Source organism: Podarcis bocagei (assembly GCF_964188305.1).
Source record: "Podarcis bocagei genome assembly, chromosome: 9".
Taxonomy (NCBI): domain Eukaryota; kingdom Metazoa; phylum Chordata; class Lepidosauria; order Squamata; family Lacertidae; genus Podarcis; species Podarcis bocagei.
This window is the reverse complement of record NC_138134.1, coordinates 50,205,953-50,225,530: the sequence shown is the minus strand read 5'-3', so window position 1 is coordinate 50,225,530 and position 19,578 is coordinate 50,205,953. Positions and strand designations below refer to the sequence as shown.

The window sequence follows — 19,578 nt, the reverse complement described above, 5'->3', positions numbered from 1 at the left end:
CAGAATGAGATGTAATAAACCACTAGGGATGTGTTGACTTTTTCAACCTAGTGGTTTTTTTATTTAGGTCAGATCCCGGCCTTCTGACAATAAGAAGTGTTTAAGAAAGTTGCAGTCAACAGTAAGTGTGCAGGCCTTTAATTCAAAGTTGGGGGTGGGGAATAGTTTGGTGAACTAATTAAACTTGTTGCAACAGCAGGATTCTTCAAGTTTTAATCACAAGTGCCTAAAATGTCCAGTCCATAAGTACCTAATACATGACCATGGACAACTCTGTGTTGATGATTGTGCTCTCACTAAAATAATTTAAAATGTATAGCACTAATAGCATGCTTGATGTTCTACTGAATACAAAACCTCTATCCTATGGGCTTACGAGGTACAATGGACAGGTAAGAGATAATTGATTTCCAGTGTGTAAAGGAGATGGGGTTAAGTACCGTTAGAGATGGTAATTCATACATTTATCTTTTCTATGACAGCTCTGACTGCCCAAATAACACATTTGCAAGGAGAATTTATAATTGTCCATGGGTACAACTTATATCCCTTGCATGTGCTTTTTCAGCTGTTGTGATTTGAAGTGGTTGTACATCTGAAGGCTAAATAAAAGAACCATTCTCCCTATATGCATCAAATGACCTCATTTCCCTTGTGCTGCAGAATTCTGAGCAAAGCTAAATGCATAGAAGACAGACCAATAGATCAGCTTTGCAACGATCAGGTACAACAGGATCCTGTGTGGATTTGAAACTACTCTTCCATGTGAGCAATGACCCCACTTCAAGTGGTAGGTCTGCGTCATGTATCTGGAAAACCTACTAATATAAATCACTTCTGGTCTGAGAAATAAGACTAGTAAAATCATACACTAGGCATATTTTTGTAGAAAAGTGAACTTGAGCAGGATGGAAGAAGAATCCCAGACATGGGTTTAGCTGTGGTTTATGTTAGCATATAATTTATAAAAGTTAGTAATAAACATGCCTCACTGAGATTGGCAAAAATTAAAGTCAGGGAAACACCACAACTGACTGAGCTACTTGCTTATATGAAGCAGACAGATTGGCAGGCCTCATACTTCAGGTTCTTTCAGACTACTCAAAATAATGTTATATAACTCAAACCAAAATGTTCAAAGCAGATACAGATACACACACACACACACACACACACACACACACGCTTCCAATTTTAAAAATAGAACTTGCGTGCCTAGATAGTTAAAGAATGTTAACTTTTTTGTTAACTGCTTTGCACCCCAACAGTTTTTGCCTGGCTGGAATGTATACTTGATATTCCTTCTCCTGATGGATATAGATTTCTAAACGTAGTTGGCCAAGCAAAGTTAAAAAATCAGAGTCTGAAAGCAGGGATGAAAACCAGATTGGCAAAGGTTCCAAAGAGGTCAACATGCTCTTGAATGTTCACGTCCACTGTTATTCAAAAACCTTTCCACAAAATAAAGAGACTGAAGATAGGGCAGTACCTGGATGGAAAGCAGAGACAATGTTTTGCAGAAATGGAGGAAATCTTCGACATTTGCAAAATCATTGGGATAAAGCGGCTTTCATGTCCTGGCAGGTCACAGCTTTAGTACTCAGTAAATAGTTTTCTGGCTACGTTTGTGATAAGCAACACACCAGTGCCATCTTAGTTGTGTGGTCCATGTGGCACTTTGGTCTGGAGGAGAGTCCAGACTGCCCATTGATAGTTATACTTAGGCCTCTTTGACATTATCCAATATGTGGAGCATAACCACACACTCCCAAGTTCCTCTCATTCACGTCTGAAGGGAGCCCCCATGCATAGTCCTCTTGAATCAAACCGAAGACCGATCTAGTCCACTTTCCTGTTCTCACAAAGCCAGCCAGAAGCCTATGGGAAGCCTGCAAGCAGGTTACAAAAGCAAAAGCACTTTCTCCACTTGAGTTCCCCTGCAAGTGGTATTTGGAACCATGCAGCTTCTGGTACTGGGAATGGTACACAGAAATGATGGTTAGTAGCCATGGATCTATAAGTCTACATGTGAAAGGCTCTCTCCATGAAATCAGGGGCCTGCTTTCTCAGAGCAAGAGCTCCCTGTGTGTACAACTGTCCTCTTTCAGAGGTTATCATGAATGTATGGAAGTTGGGAGCATGCAATTGGGCTACCCCTGTATCATGTTTTGGAGAACATCTTACTGAACCCTTACATTGCTCATTCCACATCTCTCTTTCCTAAAAACTGGGCTTCTCCTCACCAACACATTAGCAGATCATTAATGGTCACCCAGGGACGCGGGTGGTGCTGTGGGTTAAACCACAGAACCTAGGACTTGCTGATCAGAAGGTTGGGGGTTCGAATCCCCTTGACGGGGTGAGCGCCCATTGCTCACTCCCTGCTCCTGCCAACCTAGCAGTTCGAAAGCACGTCAAAGTGCAAGTAGATAAATAGGTACCACTCCGGCGGGGAGGTAAACGGCGTTTCCGTGTGCTGCTCTGGTTCTCCAGAAGCGGCTTAGTCATGCTGGCCACATGACCCAGAAGCTGTACGCCGGCTCCCTGGGCCAGTAAAGCAAGATGAGTGCCGCAACCCCAGAGTCGGCCATGACTGGATCTAATGGTCAGGGGTCCCTTTACCTTTTTAATGGTCACCCAGTAATGTCTGCAGTGTAACTCTGAGAAACAAGCCTTTCATGCTTTATAGAGCTTAATGTGGTAACCCCCATTACCTATTTTTTGAAGACTTTTTTTTTTTTTTTGTTTGCTGCTGTCAAGCAGACAGAGAAAGGAAAGCTTTAGGGACGTTGCTGAGATTTCTCTTTGCTTCTTGCCTTGAAGAGTCTGGAGTACACTCTGTACCAGCAATCTTCCTGACATCCTTTACTGTTTTCCTTCCTGGAGCTGATCTGATATTTTAAAAGCTGGCCCCAATCAAAGTTTCCACTTCAAATTTAAAATAGATAGCTTTATAAACGCAAGGAAGCTGAGGCTGCCAAGAGTCACTTGCTGTCTTTTCTGAGCTGAATGTACTTGAGCATTGTTGCGTCTTAGTAACCTTGCAGCTGCTCGCTCTGCTGTTTCTCCTCTTGGTTGGTTTGGATTCTAGGGGGTATTTCCACCCACAAGGAGAGAAGCAAAACATGCACAGCACATTCTGGCCATTTTGCCATCACTCTGCCTTATGGCATGCACATGGGAAATTGTTCGTGTCTCCTTTCTTGTGGCAACACAAGTAGCACATATTCCTGCTCGTTCTGAGCATACCTCCAAGCATTCAAGGGGAAGAGGGTAAAACCTGCCATTTCAAACACAAAGCTTATTTTAGGCCAGGGCACAGCTGCTGAACCTGTTCCCAAAGTTTAGCTCTGGTAATGAATGTCCAAGTTGATTTCCTTGCACAGTGAATCACCACAACCAGCAGTTTAAAGGATCCGAGGGTTACAAGCCAAATCACCCTCAAGTAGCTTCTAATGAAGCTTCTCCAGTATACAGGGAAAGGTACACACACATGCAGCCAACACATATACCTAACACCTCCCCATCCAGCCTGTCTAGCACTATTCTCTTTTGCAGTACAGATAGAGGCAAGGAGTTAATCGTTCAAATTCCAGTACAAACTGACCTGATCATCATCTCCTGGACAAATTAAATACCCACAGAATTTCTCACTTTCCCCAATTCTTCCAATGCAGTTCCTGCATCAAAACTGTACTGGGATAGTTATAAACGCATATCTTGAGAGAAAATAATTTAGAAATGCATATTATGACAGAAAACAGGTTCAGAAATGTGTGTTTAAATAGACACATGCTTAAATGCAATGCATGGGATTTCTGCATGGTGGGGTTGCTGTTTGCAGACGTCTTTGTAACGCAGAGTTGGTCTGCCAATGGGCCTGGTGCCTGAAGCCAGCTCCCTGTAGACTATGCCCTTGGTGATCCTCCTATCTTCCATTCTGTGGACATGCCCAAGCCAGCATAGGTGTCCCAGAGACAGAAGTGTGAATTTGCTGGGAATGTGAGCTTGGGAGAGCACATCTTTGTTTCAGTCTCTTGTGATGTCCAAATCTTCCTGATGCAGTGAACATGGAAAATGTTGAGGCTTCACTTCTGGCAGTTCTAAGTTGCATCTATAGTAGTGACCAGAGGAGGGATGACTGCTGGGAGGAGCACAGAGAGCAGAAACACCATGGTGCACTTGCAGCAGCACAACAGGACACCTTCATCTGCCCCAGCTGCAACAAAACATGTCTGTCTCATTTCGGTCTCTGGCAGGTGCTGTAACCTTCCAACAGTTTGACTTCACCCTGAAAGGTGCATCCCTCCATTTTCTCCTAAGACAGATAGGTGCCGACATGTTAAATGCAATGTCTGTTTGGTTTTTTAATGCAGATGATTGGAAATGGAATAGAATGGACTCATAGATGACCAATGGTGGGAAATACAAGTGGGCAAGAGTCTTGTGGCACTCATCTTCTCTTTGTGGGCTTCCCATAAGCTTCTGGCTGGCTACTCTGAGAACAGGATACTGGAACTAGATGTGCCTTTGGTTTGACCCAGTAGTCTTCTTATGTAGCTTACTAGGTATAGTGGATATGCCCTGGAGCATCCAACTCTGACCACAAAAAAGTTCCCCAGAAATGAAATATGAACACAAGCATTGATAGACCTTTTCTGGAAAGATCTCCTTTCTATTTTAAAAGCTATGGGCATTTTGTAGGTTCTCCCTACAACTTCTCATCTAAGCAGGAAAATTGCATTCACATCTGGTTAGAGCAGCTTTCATGTGGAATTGGAAGCATGCTTCTCAACATGTGGTCTGGATGAACATCCGGCTTTCTCTTTGATTTACGATTCTGTTTAGGAAACCTCTGAGCTTTGTAATCACAAACCCAGAAATGAAAATATAAGAAAACAAGCAAACCCAGGGAGGGGGAAGGATTGACATGAGGTAACATTCCTTGAGCTGTTGCACGAGACATTTAGGACCAAACAGGATGTTACATGCAAACATGTCTGACAAACCCTTAGTGACCCTAAGGAAAAGCAGCTTGGGGAGGTGGTGATGTGAAATGGGAATGCAGAACAATTCTTAACCCATTTTCCTGACTGTTCTCCACATCAGATCACACCCCGGGTCTGAAGCTTCTCTGGCATAGGAAGTTCCAATTATGTGTTTATAAGGGGGGGGGGACTCTCTTTGGAAATTATTGGGGGCTGAGAAGAGAGGAAACTGTGGGCAACAAAACCCATCCTCCACTCCACATTGCTAATTTCCCTGGAAGCGAAACAGCTGTTGAGGTGTTGCTGCCTCAAGTTCAGCCCTTTGATGATGGTGGTGATGGAAGGTCTGATCTTCAATAAACTTGACAATCAAGAATTTGTTTTGTCTAATGCTCAGGTACAAGCTAGAGGGTATATCTGTGTCCTTAATTGCAATGTTCTTTTAAATTTTAAACATATTGACAAACGTAAAATGGTACAAACACACACACACGGAAGTATAATTGTTAGTGAAGCAATGCAAAGAAAAAAAGGTGGAACAATCTCTTTGTGTACATTATAGGTCAAGGTGAAATCAAGAAGACAGGGGGGAACGCTAAAAGAAGCATCTCAGGAGTCAAAGAGCATCCATCGATGAGACAATGGAGCAGAGCCCATCTGAAAACCCTTCCTGTCTCTGCCTCTGAATGTGCCCAGATCTATACTGGTGACAAAGTATTAACTCTCCCTTTCACCATGCCAGGGTCCAGACGGTGGCGGAGCTTCAAGCTCCGGTGGGGGTGGGGTGGAGAGCAGGCATGGGTGTGGGTGGCGCGCATCCCGGGGGCATGGCGTGTGTCCTGGGGGCGTGGCATGCGTCCTGGAGGTGTGGTGCCCAGCGCATGGGGGGTGGGGGCAGCCGCAATGGCACCCAACCAGGATTGCGCTGCCAGGGCGGTGCGCTCCCCCCACACTCCTCTTTCTCCGCCAGTGATGGTAATCTGCATTTTAAAACCCCTTAAAGACAGAGACACTGTCTAGTATGGCCCACAGTGTGGTTTAATGCCACAAAGTTGGCTAAACACAATCTGGATTTATCTTACAAAAATGGGTGTTTAAATCCCTTTGATCGTGTTGCAGGGCTTTGCTTTACAACACAACAGACAGTTGTAATTAATTAATTACAGTGGAATCCAGCAGTGCTTTCTGAAGGAAAAATTTTTACAGCACAAAGATTGCATCTTCTAAGCACTCAAACGCTGATATCTTGCTGCTGTGGAAATGCAATTTCCTTTCAGTAAGTGAGTCAATTACAAAAGTGAATACAGTGTGTAATATAATGTTCTGCTATTTTAAATAATGTACTGTTTGTTTTATTTGACTTCTGTAGTCTTAAAGCCAATTTTTAAAGTCTGAGCTGCCTTGAGTACAGATTATGTAGAATGAGGGGGGGGGGAATATACATAATTAGTAGTAATAGTTGTAGTAATCATAATAATATGGTTGTCGTGATCATGTGATGGATAATGCCTGTGGCATCAACAGTAATTATTTTATTTATAAGTGTATTTCTAAACCACCAACTCATTAAAAAAAATATAATGGCAATCTACAATATAAACCCTAAAGCATCTTATAAAATTCAGAAGAAATGACCAACAGTGAATCAAATGAGTTCTGTAAAAATGCTTGGTGAAATGTTTTCAGTAGGTGATGAAATATCAGAATTGTGCATGCCTGCCTGATTTCAATGTGGACAGTGTTCAAGAAGTATTGGTGCCACTAAAGGTCTTAGTACAGAAACTAAAAGAATCTGAAATCACTGTAGTTCATTGAAGAGAGTTACCTCCAGATTATTGAAGTGATCCAGCTGTTGTGTAAGGGACATGGTGGTCCTTCAGGTAACGTGATTCTAGGCTATTTAGAGCTTTATACATTAACAGCAGTACCTTGAAGCTAGCAGAGCTACCTGCACCAGCACAATATACTGAGAGAGAATTGTCCCAGCCAAAAGCTGGGCCACAGCCTTTTTTCGCCAGCTGCAATTTCTAAACCAGCCTCAAGGGCAGCCCCACATACAGCACATTGCAGCAGTCCAGTCTAAAGTTTACCAAGGCCTGGACCACCGAGGACACTTGTGCCTCCAGTGACAGTGATGGATAGAAGAGTAGTAACCTAATTCTCCCCTCATGGCCGTGCCATTTTCTGAGGATTTGTAATTTATTTATATTTTTCTTGCCTCAATCTGCAGTTTTGGATTCCCATGAGCTGAGGCTGATGGAAGTTGTAGTCCAAAATACCAGCAGGGCATGAGGTCAGCAAAAGATGATCTAGATAAGCCCTGTGAGAAAATGCTGGGACAATGATTCAGTTTAATTTAATTTATTGCCCACCCTTCACCCGAAGGTCCCAGAGTGAGTTACAATTTAAAACACAACATCGAAAATAGAATTTGCAACCACAAAAATAAAGCAGCAATGGCAGCTCCTGGGTGAAGAACAACCCCATTGCTTTCCTTATTTTACTGCTTTTGGAGATGTATATGGTTCTACCATAGCCTAGTCCACGGGTAGGCAAACTAAGGCCCATCCGCCTTCTAAATCCAGCCCGCAGACAGTCTGGGAATCTACCTCTTTTCATGAGTAGAATGTGTCCTTTTATTTAAAATGCATCTCTAGGTTATTTGTGAGGCCTGCCTGGTGTTTTTACATGAGTAGAATGTGTTCTTTCATTTAAAATGCATTTCTCGGTTATTTGTGGGGCATAGGAATTCATTCATTCCCCCCACCCCAAATATAGTCTGGCCCCCCCACAAGGTCTGAGGGACAGTGGACCAGCCCCCTGCTGAAAAAGTCTCTATGTGCCTAGTCTCTTTGTGCATGCCTTGCCTGAGTATGAAATGTATGTGCTAAATTTACAATGTCCAGTGAGTAGAATAAAGCGAGTCTGATTCAAATTAGTCTAGATTGGTTCTGGGTCTCTTTCTACCAGCCATGAAGAAAATCAGGTTTCTGTTTCTGCCACTTGCTCAGCCCAGCAACTGGAGCTGAGGTCAGTCTAGGGCCGCTTGTGTGTGGGAGGAGTGGAAGAAGGGATCACTCTGGCACGGCTTGTTAATCTCCTATTTGGATGCTGAAAGGGCTGTTGATTCCAATGTCGTGTTGTCCTCCACAGAGGAACGCAAGTGAAAAATGTTAGGTCGGAATGAAAATATTCCAACTGGATTTTTGCAAGGAAGATTCATGATCAGCAGGACTCTGAAATCCCTGCTCGCGGATTCTTCCTCAGTGACATAATTCACGGGTGCCCATGAAGCCTGCCAAGCCCAGAAATCTGTCAGCAACACCCAGACTCTGCCATTGGCCCCTGGGCTCACCATCATGCCTCATCTCTTCAAACAGCTGTTTCCTTTCTACTCTGGTATTTTTGGAAACTTGCTTCTTGTCCCTCTCCCTCCCCAGCACGATGTAAAAGTTGAAAACTTAGTAAATAAAACGTACATCCTACTGGGAAGTCAAATCCCATTGCAGACGGACAGATTTGCTTAACCCATAAAATCGTTCTTGAAAAACTATTATTTTGGCTGGTTCTAAAATGTAGCAAAGTTTGGCTTTTCTTGGCCTTGCCCAGCCTGCTTGCTTAGGGGGTATTCACTCTCCCCTCAGCATGCATATGCAGTTCCCATTACCATTAAGAGGGATTTAAATTTACACACAGACATCTAAAAGAGACTTGACCACTTATTTTTAATGTCCCAATGCCAACTAAAGCAAAGACCTCTTGCTTTCTCTCAAATCTCTGCACTACTAATTGAGAACAATGCTTATGCAAGACTTCCTTGGGGAGCTTGGGGCCTGTGGTTATACCTAGGCTGAAATTCAAAAAAGAATCACAGCTGCTTAGAGAGGAGTTTTGGATGTCTTCAGTTGAGCTACAGGGAACTGCTTCTGGAAAATTCCAGCCCCCTTGAAGCTTATATGATGGGCTTGACATTTAACAGATAAACAGAGCTGAGTACTTCCTGCCCCCACCCCCAACTCACTGGTCTTTGAAGTCAAAATGATATCTCTTAAAATAATAAACAGTTGGACTCAAGAATAGACATAGTCATTCCCTGAAGACAGGATGCATTTCTTTTTTTGAGAAACGTAAGCGTTTCTCCGACTTCCCAGAAAAAAGATAAGAATATCTGTTTTCAGAGCACAAGTCAATATAGCGAGTATTGCGTCCAATTCTGGGCACATCGTTTTAAGGAGGATATTAGCAAATTGGAAAGGGTTCAGAGGATGGTAACAAAGGCAGTGGTATGGAGAACATTTCCTTTGAGGAAATGTTGAAGGAAGTTGGTATGCTTAGCCTGGAGAAGACTGAGGTGGGGACACACACACACACACACACACACACACACACACACACACACACACGTACTCTGCAAATACCTGAAGGGCAGTCATATAGAAGAAGGCAAAGATTTATTCTCTGCTGCCTCAGAGGGCAGGACTAGATTGAATGGGTTTAAGTTACAGGAGGGTAGATTTTAGTGGAATATTAAGAGACCTTTCTTGATTATGAGAGCAGTTTAACAATGGAACAATGGAAGTGACCTGTCCTACAATTGTCCCCTCCAGTTTGGCTTTCAGCTGCCAGCCCGAGCATCACTGGGAGCTGTCCAGGGTCCTGCCATGACCTTAATATCTGCCTACCCCTGAACTCTTGTCTGCTTAGTCTTTGGCCACCATGTGCTGTGAACACTGTTTGCAGTAGAACACAACATTGTGCCAGTGTAAAGGGAGGGAGGTTGACCAAGTATAAAGGGGTGGGGTAGGGAGTGGAGTGTGTGTGTGTGTGTGTGTGTGTGTGTGTACAACATGAGCAGTGAGCAGTGGTGGCCAGCCCTAGTTTACCTAAAAGAATATAAATATCTATATCTACAGAAAGTAGTCAACTAAATCATTCTATCAGTGCAAAGATCTATGCTTACCCAAAGGAATTTTCCTCCTCCCTCTTGCCCCATGCCTATCCCAGAACAGATTTTGTGCATATACAATGGGAAGAGGGTAAATTCCATTGTGCAAGCATAAGTACAATACAAAACTTCAAAATCTGGTGCAGAATCCTGCTGAGGCAAGTACCATCCTTTGTTTATCTTAATTTATTAGCCACTATGATTCCTATACTGGAAAAGAGGGTTGGAAATATATTTAAATAAATAAAGCAAGCTGGCTTACTACATAAAAATTAACCATATGAAATTAGATGAATTACTGCTTCTGTTTCCGATGAAAAATACACATCTCCTCCCACCCCTAATACTGGATTTGCTATATTTAAATCCAAAGAAAATATTTGTGTATCCCATGGTACATGTACCAACCCCAATTTTTTATGGTAAATGTGAAGGAGAACAAAGGAAGAGGAGAATGCAAGGAATTGACAAAGAAGGAGTTTTCTTTGCCACATTGTGAGTTGTCTTCTTGTAGAAAAGAGGACTGAAGGAGGAGTGAGTTTTGAAAAAGGGGGGAAAGAACCCAAAGTTTCTGACTTGTTGCTGGTTGGCTATATAGTGCTCTATTTGTATTGGCAGGGAGCTCTGAGTGGCTGAAAGGTGGTCATTAACACCCTAACACAAAGTGCTGACAGGGTGATTATAAGATTAACACCCCGTGTTATATTAACAGTGTCAAAACCTCCCTCTTACCTTTCAGTAAAAAATAACAGTATGAAAGGAAACATTAAAAAGAACAGCTTTTATTTTAAAAAATGAGCATTAAAAAAAGTAGGGACATGTGGTAAAGAACAGGCCTCTCTGTGTGGCACACAGAACCGCCTGACAGGCCTTTTCTCACTTTCTGGGAGTACCTGGGTTTAAGAACAGCTCTGTTTACGAACTAGTCCATTTATGAACTCTGCAAAACCAGAAGTAGTGTCCTGGTTTGCAAACTTTACCTTGGTCTAAGAACAGAATCCGAACAGTGGAAGGGCACCGGTGGTGGGAGGCCTCATTAGGGAAAGCACACCTCAGTTTAAGAATGGTTTCAGTTTAAGAACGGACTTCCAGAACGGATTAAGTTCGTAAACCGAGGTACCACTGTATAGCACTCTGATTGCCACATGGCTGAGGAGAGAGGGAGCCATCAGTGAAGTAGAGGAAAAGAAATGGCCAGGAATGGTCAGACACAGTTAGGCCAGGACCTTGTCTGCGGCATTTTACTTTTGGGTGTAAAATATGATAATACACACACATGATAAGATGTGTGTGCTTGTGTGTGTACATGTTTCCTATTATTTCAGCTTAAACTTTTATATTCATTTCCATCATGCATTCTGAAGTGGAATATGGGATTGCATGTACTAACCATGGACCTTCCAGGCAAGGAGAAGAAGATTACTTCCAAGTGACCAGTTTATTGAGCATTCCTCCCGATTGGTTTGCACACAAACTTTGCAAGGAGGTTATATGAAGTTGGATGTTTATTGAGCATCGTTTGTTTATTGGTGGAGAGGTTTTACAATGCTGCATCAAGGAATTGTTATCCCACATTTTCCAGTGCATTTCCCCGTTACTTTTCTTACTGCAAAAGTCTGATTTTGGAGGGGGAAGAGCAGGTTTGTTGTGCAACCTGAATTTGGAAGTACCCAGCTGAATCCAACCTGAAAATAGTGAGTCTGATAGTACCCTCAGGAATTTATATTATATTACAGTGTTACCTCGGGTTAAGTAGTTAATTCGTTCCGGAGGTCCGTTCTTAACCTGAAACTGTTCTTAACCTGAAGCACCACTTTAGCTAATGGGGCCTCCTGCTGCCGCTGCAGCGCCGGAGCACGATTTCTGTTCTCATCCTGAAGCAAAGTTCTTAACCTGAGGTAATATTTCTGGGTTAGCAGAGTCTGTAACCTGAAGCGTATGTAACCTGAAGCATATGTAACCCGAGGTACCACTGTATATGTGAGACAGGATTTACCCTTTGTCTCTCACCACAACTATTTACCTCTGTTTGTCATATGTTCTTTTTGCAGTTGTTAGTTCAGGTATAGGGATCTGCCCTAAATCTTCCACTGTGAAGACAGATGGAAACAATTCATTCCCTGCAATCTCCTTATCCTCCAATGCATACCTTTGACTTACTTGTCATCCGAGATTCCAACTGCCCCTGTTGCCAGTTTCCTACCACTAATTTACCATATTTACATATATAGTTCTGTGTGTGCTGGTCTTTAAGTTTTTTACAATGTGCTCCTCAAATTCTTTTTCACCATCCCACATTGTCTGCTTTTATTTATTTTGGCCAAGTTTGTGTTCCTTTTTGTTCTCCTCATTTAGACAGAGCCTTCAAAATTTTTATGGAACTCTTCATGCCTCTAATATCTTCTTTGACTCTGCTTGTTAACCGAACCAGCATCATCTTGGCCCTTCGGATACATTTCCTAATCTCCAGCTGAACTTCTATTCTAAAATCGTGTTTCTAAACAACTTTGAAGCATTTTGGAGTGATTTGACCCTCTTCACTCATCAACTTCCTTTTTGCCGTTTTTGGGAAAGTTTCCTCTCCCCAACCTTCATGTTTTTGCTTCCCCACACCGCCACTTCTATAGTATCAAAGGAATAACAGACACCCTTTTCAACCATGGGTTTAATGTTTGGATTCTGCCTTTGGGCAGAGGATTTGGACTAGCAACTTTTGGGTCCTTTCCATATCTATGATTCTGTTATTTCCTCTTGTTTTTCAAAACAGCCTATTAAATGTTTCTTTAGAGAGTCTGGAAAACACGCCACAGCTTGAGGGCTAATTTGCACATCCCTTTCCTCAAGCAACTCTTTGCAAATGATGGCACAGGGTGCTATGATTGCTCTTAAGTCTACCAGCAGCAATTGCTCAAAAATATCCAGTTCCTGTAAAAACAGCTATAGGTTAAAAACCTTCAGAGCAATGAAAAGAGTCATTTTAGGCCTGTGGTTTTTGGCATTGAACTGCTGTGAATGTATAAGCCGTATAAATGTTAGCTTTCTAAATAAACATAACCTCTGGTTTCATGGAAGCAGAAAATAAAGTTGAAACTTGTTCTTTTTGCAAAACAATGTCTCTCAAAAGGAGAATATATCTCAACAAGTTATAAAAAAAAATATTCTGCCCACTCTGTATCCTCAGCTAATGATTTAGCCTTTCAGTTGTGAAAGAGTGGGTAGAGGTTTGGGCTTGTTTGTGCTTGAAACAGGTTTTTTAGATGTCCCTGACACCAAATCATGGGTAGTAAACTGGTGATGGAGAGGGTTAGGGAGGATCAACCAAAAGCAGTCAACCCTAACCCTTATAATGCTCAATGGATGGTTTTGATTTCAAGGCAGCTGATCATGAAGGAATATTGCCACCCCACAGGACAAGAGGCCATTCTAAAGTGTTACATAGCATTGCTTTAATCTTACTGGGAGTGGGACTGTGAGTGGCCGCCGAGACCATATTACACTGGTCCTGAAAGATCTACATTGGCTTCCAGTATGTTTCCGAGCACAATTCAAAGTGTAGGTGCTGACCTTTAAAGCCCTAAACGGCCTTGACCTCCATCATTCAGCCTGGACACAGTGATGGAACTTCATGCTCCGGCACCAGGGGTGGAGAGCAGGTGGGGGCAGGGCTGGTTCACATCCTGAGGGCGTGACACCCAGCGTGGGTGGGGGCCAGCCACGATGGCACGCCACCGGGATCATGCTGCCGGGGGCGGTATGCTCCCCTCGCACCCCTCTTCCTCTGCCAGTGCCTGGACACCGAAGTGAGGTTACAGGGAACCAGGCAGAGGGCCTTCTTGGTAGCGGCACCCGCCCTGTGGAACACCCTCTCAGCAGATGTCAAAGAAATAAACAACTATCAAGACATCTGAAGGCAGCCCTGTTTAGGGAAGTTTTTAATGTTTGAAGTTTTATTCTGTTTTTAGTCCTCTGTTGGGAGCCACCCAGAGTGGCTGGGGAAACTGGCACAGATGAGCGGGGTATAAATAATAAAATTATATTATTATACCTAAACGTCGAGAAAAACTGTTTCACATGTAACAATTCTCTGTCTCAGGCTTTGCTGTTTTATGTATTTATTTATTTATAAATAATTGTGATACTGCATTTCATTTAAAATATTTACAAGGTAGGTCACTATATGAAAACAAATGTTGTGGTGGTGGTGGTGATAGTTAATTTTTTTCACTTCCATAAAGAAGTTACTTAAAGTGGCTCCCACTTTTAAAATACAAATTAATAATTAATAATAAAGCAGTACCACAATCAATACATTAATCAGCAATTGAAGCTTGTTTATAATTACCATCAGGACACAAATAAAGGGGAAGATAATCTAACCTCTTAGGGCAGGGAGTGTCACATATGGGAAGCCACCACAGAAAAAGCTTTCTTACATGTTTCTATCACCATCCACAAAATATGCTCATAAAGCCCACCATTTGTGAAGATCAAAATAATGCTTATTTTATCACGACAGTTTACTACCCCCACCCCCCGCCCAAGTAAACAATTGCAAACTTGTCATTATTCAAGGGATTCCATTGCCGTTTGGGGGCAGGGGTATGAAATCTGAATCAGGGTCACTTGCACTTCATTAGATACATGTAAAAGCCAAGAGCATCCTTTGATAAACAGATACTACTGAGATCCATGGGAATGTGGAAAAGTCCTCCAATGTGCATCCATATCAGACCTGCATTTTATTATATCCAGTGCTATTTTTCTAGAAAAAGAGGTGCCGGAACTCACCTCCAATGCCTGCGTTGTTCTCTTATAATGCCAATGGTGCCTGAGAGGTACCAAAACTGAGTTCTGGAAAAATCCCTGATTATCTCTCATGTTTTTAAGTCTTCTACATTATATTTTTAGCATGTACGATGGAGCCACATGTAAGGAACAGAAAACTTTGTGAATTGTCCTAAAATGAAGAAAAGGAATAAACCTCCAGGGTAGTGTCCCACCTTCCATTTCCATCAAGATCTAGCACTTCTGCCATCATGTATCATAGCAGAAGCATGACAGTTAGCAAGCAAAGATACTATATTTTGACTTAGGCATCCTCTGTCCTCTACTTGGCTATAGCCAGCATAACATACACATGAATGTGGATATGTCTTTGATGATGGGCACTAACAGACTGAAAGGCTTCAAGGTATGTTGATCCCAGTTATTTATTAAATGGCAGCACTCTTCATTCTCCAATTGCTTTTATTTTACTTTTGTCAGATGAGTGTACTTCTGACCAACCTTAGTGCTACCAGAAAACACCCTCTCCAGTGCAACTGCCAACAGAGGAGAGGGGGTGGGAAATCTTGCTCTTTCATTTTTCTTCCTTTGCAAGGCCAAACATGCTGTCTTTGGAAAGGTTTCAATCCTGCTTTAATTCGTTTTTTTAAAAAAAGTGAAACAAAAATCACCATTTACATCATTGACAGCTGGCAGGTTTTATGTGTTCTTACTATTCCTGCCAAGTATTTTTTTTTTTAGGTTTTCATTCAGCTCTGTCACGGATCCTTGGAGCACTGGAAATGTCAGAGTCTGATCCCACTGCAATGACATACAGTACCTTCAGGCATGAAGGTATTATGCTAATAGATTGGTGTAAAGGAAGTCTCCTTTTTAACTTCAAAAACGGTATTTTAAAAATAGTAAAAGTAAAACAAGAGAAATATACCAGGAGGATGAGGGGTTCCATTTCTACCCTTCACCCATCAAGTGCCAGAATATTTTGGTTAATCATGTAATTATGTCCTAGCATGCTTAAGAAAAGACATAAAAAGGTTAAATGATCTAGTGCTTCCCTTAGGTGTCTGTAGTCTCTTAAATAATTGTCAAGTAGTATTAAGAGGAAGGATTTGCTTGTGGTTAAGGCGGCATTCTTGCATTTAGGAAATCAAGCTTCAGTCACTGTTTCTGCCCTAGACTTACACTTAAGACTCTGGGCAAATATTTGATCTCTCTTCATTTTAAAGAGCTTGCCTCTTTAAAAATGAATATAACATGAATCTGTTTATTACAGGCATTCAGGGAAATGGTTTGGTGTTGAAAAGATAGGTGTTCAGTACAGGAAATGGGGCAAGACCCAAGCATCTGCAGTTTGCCAATGTACTTGCAATTGCACGCATGGCACCTGGCATTTCATGATGGCACTGCTGAGTACACTGTCACAATTCTCTAGAGCGTATTTAGAGTGTAACTAGAGTTCTAACTCTAACAAATTCTAACTAGAGTGTAGTTAGAAGCTGCCCTCTAACTTTCTGGGGACCTGCACTTTGTCATGGCTTGTCATGGACTGGTTGGATGCAGAAGAATGGTGGAGGGAACCACCAAGGGAAGAAGGCTCAGAGTCAGGGGACTGGTGGTGGGATGATGATGAGTGGTCAGAGGGAGAAGAGAATGAAGACTGGGCAGAAGAGGTGTTGGAAGCTGAAGAGGCAACAGGGCTTCCTGAGCTGGGAGAGCCTGTGGCAGAGAGAAGTCCAGAATCAGAAGCTGAAGCTGAAGCAGGAGAGTGGAGGGGGGAGCCAAGAGGCAGGAATGAATCAGGTTGGTAAAGAGTCACAGGTGTCTCCACCTCGTGCTGCAACAAGCTCCCCTCCTTGCCTTGTTTCCCAGAACCAGAAGAGGTATGAAAAGAATAGAGGAGAGGTTGGCTGCATGTAGGCTCAGTCTCCAATTGCTTGGGAAAAGACCTGGAGAGGAGACCTAGACTGTTATGGCGAGGCAGGGACTTTCGGTCTCAGCAACAGGAGACGAGCTGTTGTGCTTATTAGACCTGACACTCAGCCAAGTGGACTTCCGGTCGGTGCCAGCGCTTAATGGCGGTCCTACCTCCGAGCTCCGGAGAAGGACTGCTTCGCAAGTTCGGGTCTTACCCGCTACGGCGAGCGGGGGACCCCTAAAATCCCAGGCGCTGAAGCCTGAGAACAAGGAGACTCGGTGGGCACCTTCGCGCCCCCCCGGTACCGTGAAAGAGCCTTTTTAAAGGCTACGGATCGACATCGGGAGAGAGCGCGGTGCTGAGAGTCGCTACCCAGCCTGCGAAGTGAAGCCGCGTCGCCATAAGCGGAGAGCGCCGATTCCTTCCTGAAAAGAAAATTTGGACTGAATTCCCGTGAGTAAGAGCTGGAAAATAATCGGGACCCTTTAAAATTTTAGAAATTGGGCTAAAAACGGGGAGATTTAAGCAAAGGAAGTCTGCCTCCCCCCGACTGCATGAAAGTGAAAGCAACGGAACTCTAAACTTGCATCCGTTTAAACCTGCTCTTTGATCATATAAACCGGACATTTAGACCTTTGATCTCCCCTCTAGCAAGCAGGGCAGAGGGGAGGTGAATCTGACCAACAACTGCATGATCTATTTGGAGGAAAAAAACCTCTGCTATCTCACCTATTTGAAAGCATGAAACGGTCTGCCTTTTTAGTACACTGAACTGACTTTTTCCTGTGAAGTGATACTTTGATACAAAGTTTCCACAGTGCCTGATCACTGTATATCATAAGAAGAAACAATATAAACTGGGCAACTGTGGCAATTTGAAGTTATAAGTCTTTAGCAACATTGACTTTGACTGTGTTAATCTCCTTCTTTTTTACATCTTGGACTGTCTCCTTTGTTTTTGTATTTGGAAATCCCGTTCTATGGCCATTTTGATTTGCTCCCTCTAGAGGATAAAGTAAAACTTGGTACGGCCTAAGACAGTGGAATTTTCCAAGGGAGAATAATCCCGTGGGAATTGACCTTGACATGAGTGGCCCACAAGAAGAGATAGTTACAAGAGCCAAGATCAAGCAACAACAACAACAACAACAGCTGCAGCTGCAACAGGCAAAGAAAAGAGGCTCAATTTCAGGCGCAACAGCCGGATCAGCAGGAACAACAGGACAAGACAAAGGAGCAGCCGTCTCTATGGAAGCTGTGACAGAGGCCTTGCTCAAGATAAACCAAACTCTGGAGTCTTTGACAAAACAGACTTCAGAGAACACACAAAAATTAACAGAAATATCAGCAAGATTAAACCAGAATACAGAATCTATAAACAAATTGGTGGAGGAAAACGCCACCACGCGCCAAATTGCCGAAGAGGCAAAAGCCACTGCCGGAGAGACACAGGAGAAATTAGAGCCACTTGCCAAGAAGGTCTATGAGCATGATGCAACTTTGGCCTTGTGGGAGTTACAGAGGAAAGAGAGAAATTTAAAATTAAGACTGATTCCGGAGAATGAAAGAGACAACCTTGTGGAATATTTGACACGGGAGTTTGCGGATTGCTGGGACCTTGAGGAAGACGAATTTAAAATTACGACTGCCTTTAGACTGGGTAAAAAGCAAGATAGAAAGACACCGAGAGACTGCTTGATTACACTCAGATCCAAGGAGGAAAGAGATAAAATATTAGGACTACACTTTGAAAAGGCCTTGCAAATTGGAAATTCAGCTGTACAGATCTTTAAAGACATCCCAAAATATATTTTGGATTTAAGAAACTTCTACAAGGACTTGGTTCTTTTGCTAAAGAAAAATTCTATCCGTTTCAGGTGGGAGTTCCCACAAGGACTGTCATTCGACTACAAGGCAAAGAAAGTGAAAATAAAGACAATTCAAGATAAAGACAAATTTTTGGCAAGATACCAGGAGGACCTACAGAAGGGGACTGTGGACGTACTTGCAGAACAGAGGAGAGCACTGGATATCCTGAATCTCTCGTTTGGACAAAAACCACCACCATCAGAAGAAGAGCAACAACTTGGAGCTGTTGGAGGAGCCTTAAGAAAATAACAAGATGGCTTTGCAATTCCTTAGTTGGAATTGTAATGGACTGAATGGGCCTTTGAAGAGAAGACAAGTATTTCATATTTTGAATAGAGAACAACTGGATTTGATATGTTTACAAGAAACTCACATAACCAGAGCCCACAGGAGATTACTCACAAATAAAAGGCTAGGACAAGAATTTATTTCATCAGACAAAGTTAAGAAGAGAGGAGTGGTAATATATGTGAAGGAGAAATGGGCTCCAAAAATGATATTCAAAGATGAACAAGGGAGATATCTGGCTGTGGAGATACAAGTACAAGGAGAAAAATTTCTAGTTGTTGGAATTTATGCACCAAATGAAGGCAAATCTGACTTCTTTAAGAGACTTCATGAAACTTTGACGGACTATCTGGATTACAATATGATAATCATGGGAGACATGAATGGCGTGGTCTCCACTAATATGGACAAGGCACAAAGACTAACAGTCACTAAAGAAGGGAGACTCCCTAAGACTTTTTTCGAAATGACAGAAAACATGGACCTGATAGACATTTGGAGAACAAGGAACCCTCTGGAGAGAGAGGGAACCTTTTTCTCCCAAGCAATGATGACCTGGACCAGAATTGACCAAATCTGGGTTACTAGTGGACTGGCTCCAAAGATTAAGAAAGTGGAAATCTGCCCAAAAACTTGCTCCGACCATAACGCCGTGAAGATGGAGATGAAACTCACAATAACTGGTCAATTTAGATGGAGAATGAATGACACCCTCTTTCGAGATAAGGAGATTCTCACGAAGGCCCAAAAGACCCTAAAAGACTATTTTGAAATAAATTTGAGGACCG

At 42.6% G+C, this 19,578-nt stretch overlaps 1 protein-coding gene and 1 long non-coding RNA gene across 3 annotated transcripts in view; one reads left to right on the top strand and one right to left on the bottom strand.

Annotated features, from left to right (window-relative positions):
• The window catches only part of LOC308594782, a 139,118-nt gene that overhangs the window by 57,939 nt on the left and 61,601 nt on the right, over positions 1-19,578 (bottom strand). The window lies entirely within an intron of this gene.
• Positions 1-19,578, top strand: part of LOC308594762 (uncharacterized protein) — a 95,697-nt gene that overhangs the window by 28,356 nt on the left and 47,763 nt on the right. Inside the window, exon 2 of one of the 2 annotated variants that reach the window (XM_081208226.1) lies at positions 5,551-5,694. The exons of the other annotated variant lie outside the window; for it this stretch is intronic. Coding sequence (XP_081064352.1) covers positions 5,551-5,694 — 144 coding nt within the window. The remainder of the gene's footprint in view (positions 1-5,550; positions 5,695-19,578) is intronic. 2 annotated transcript variants of the gene reach the window in all.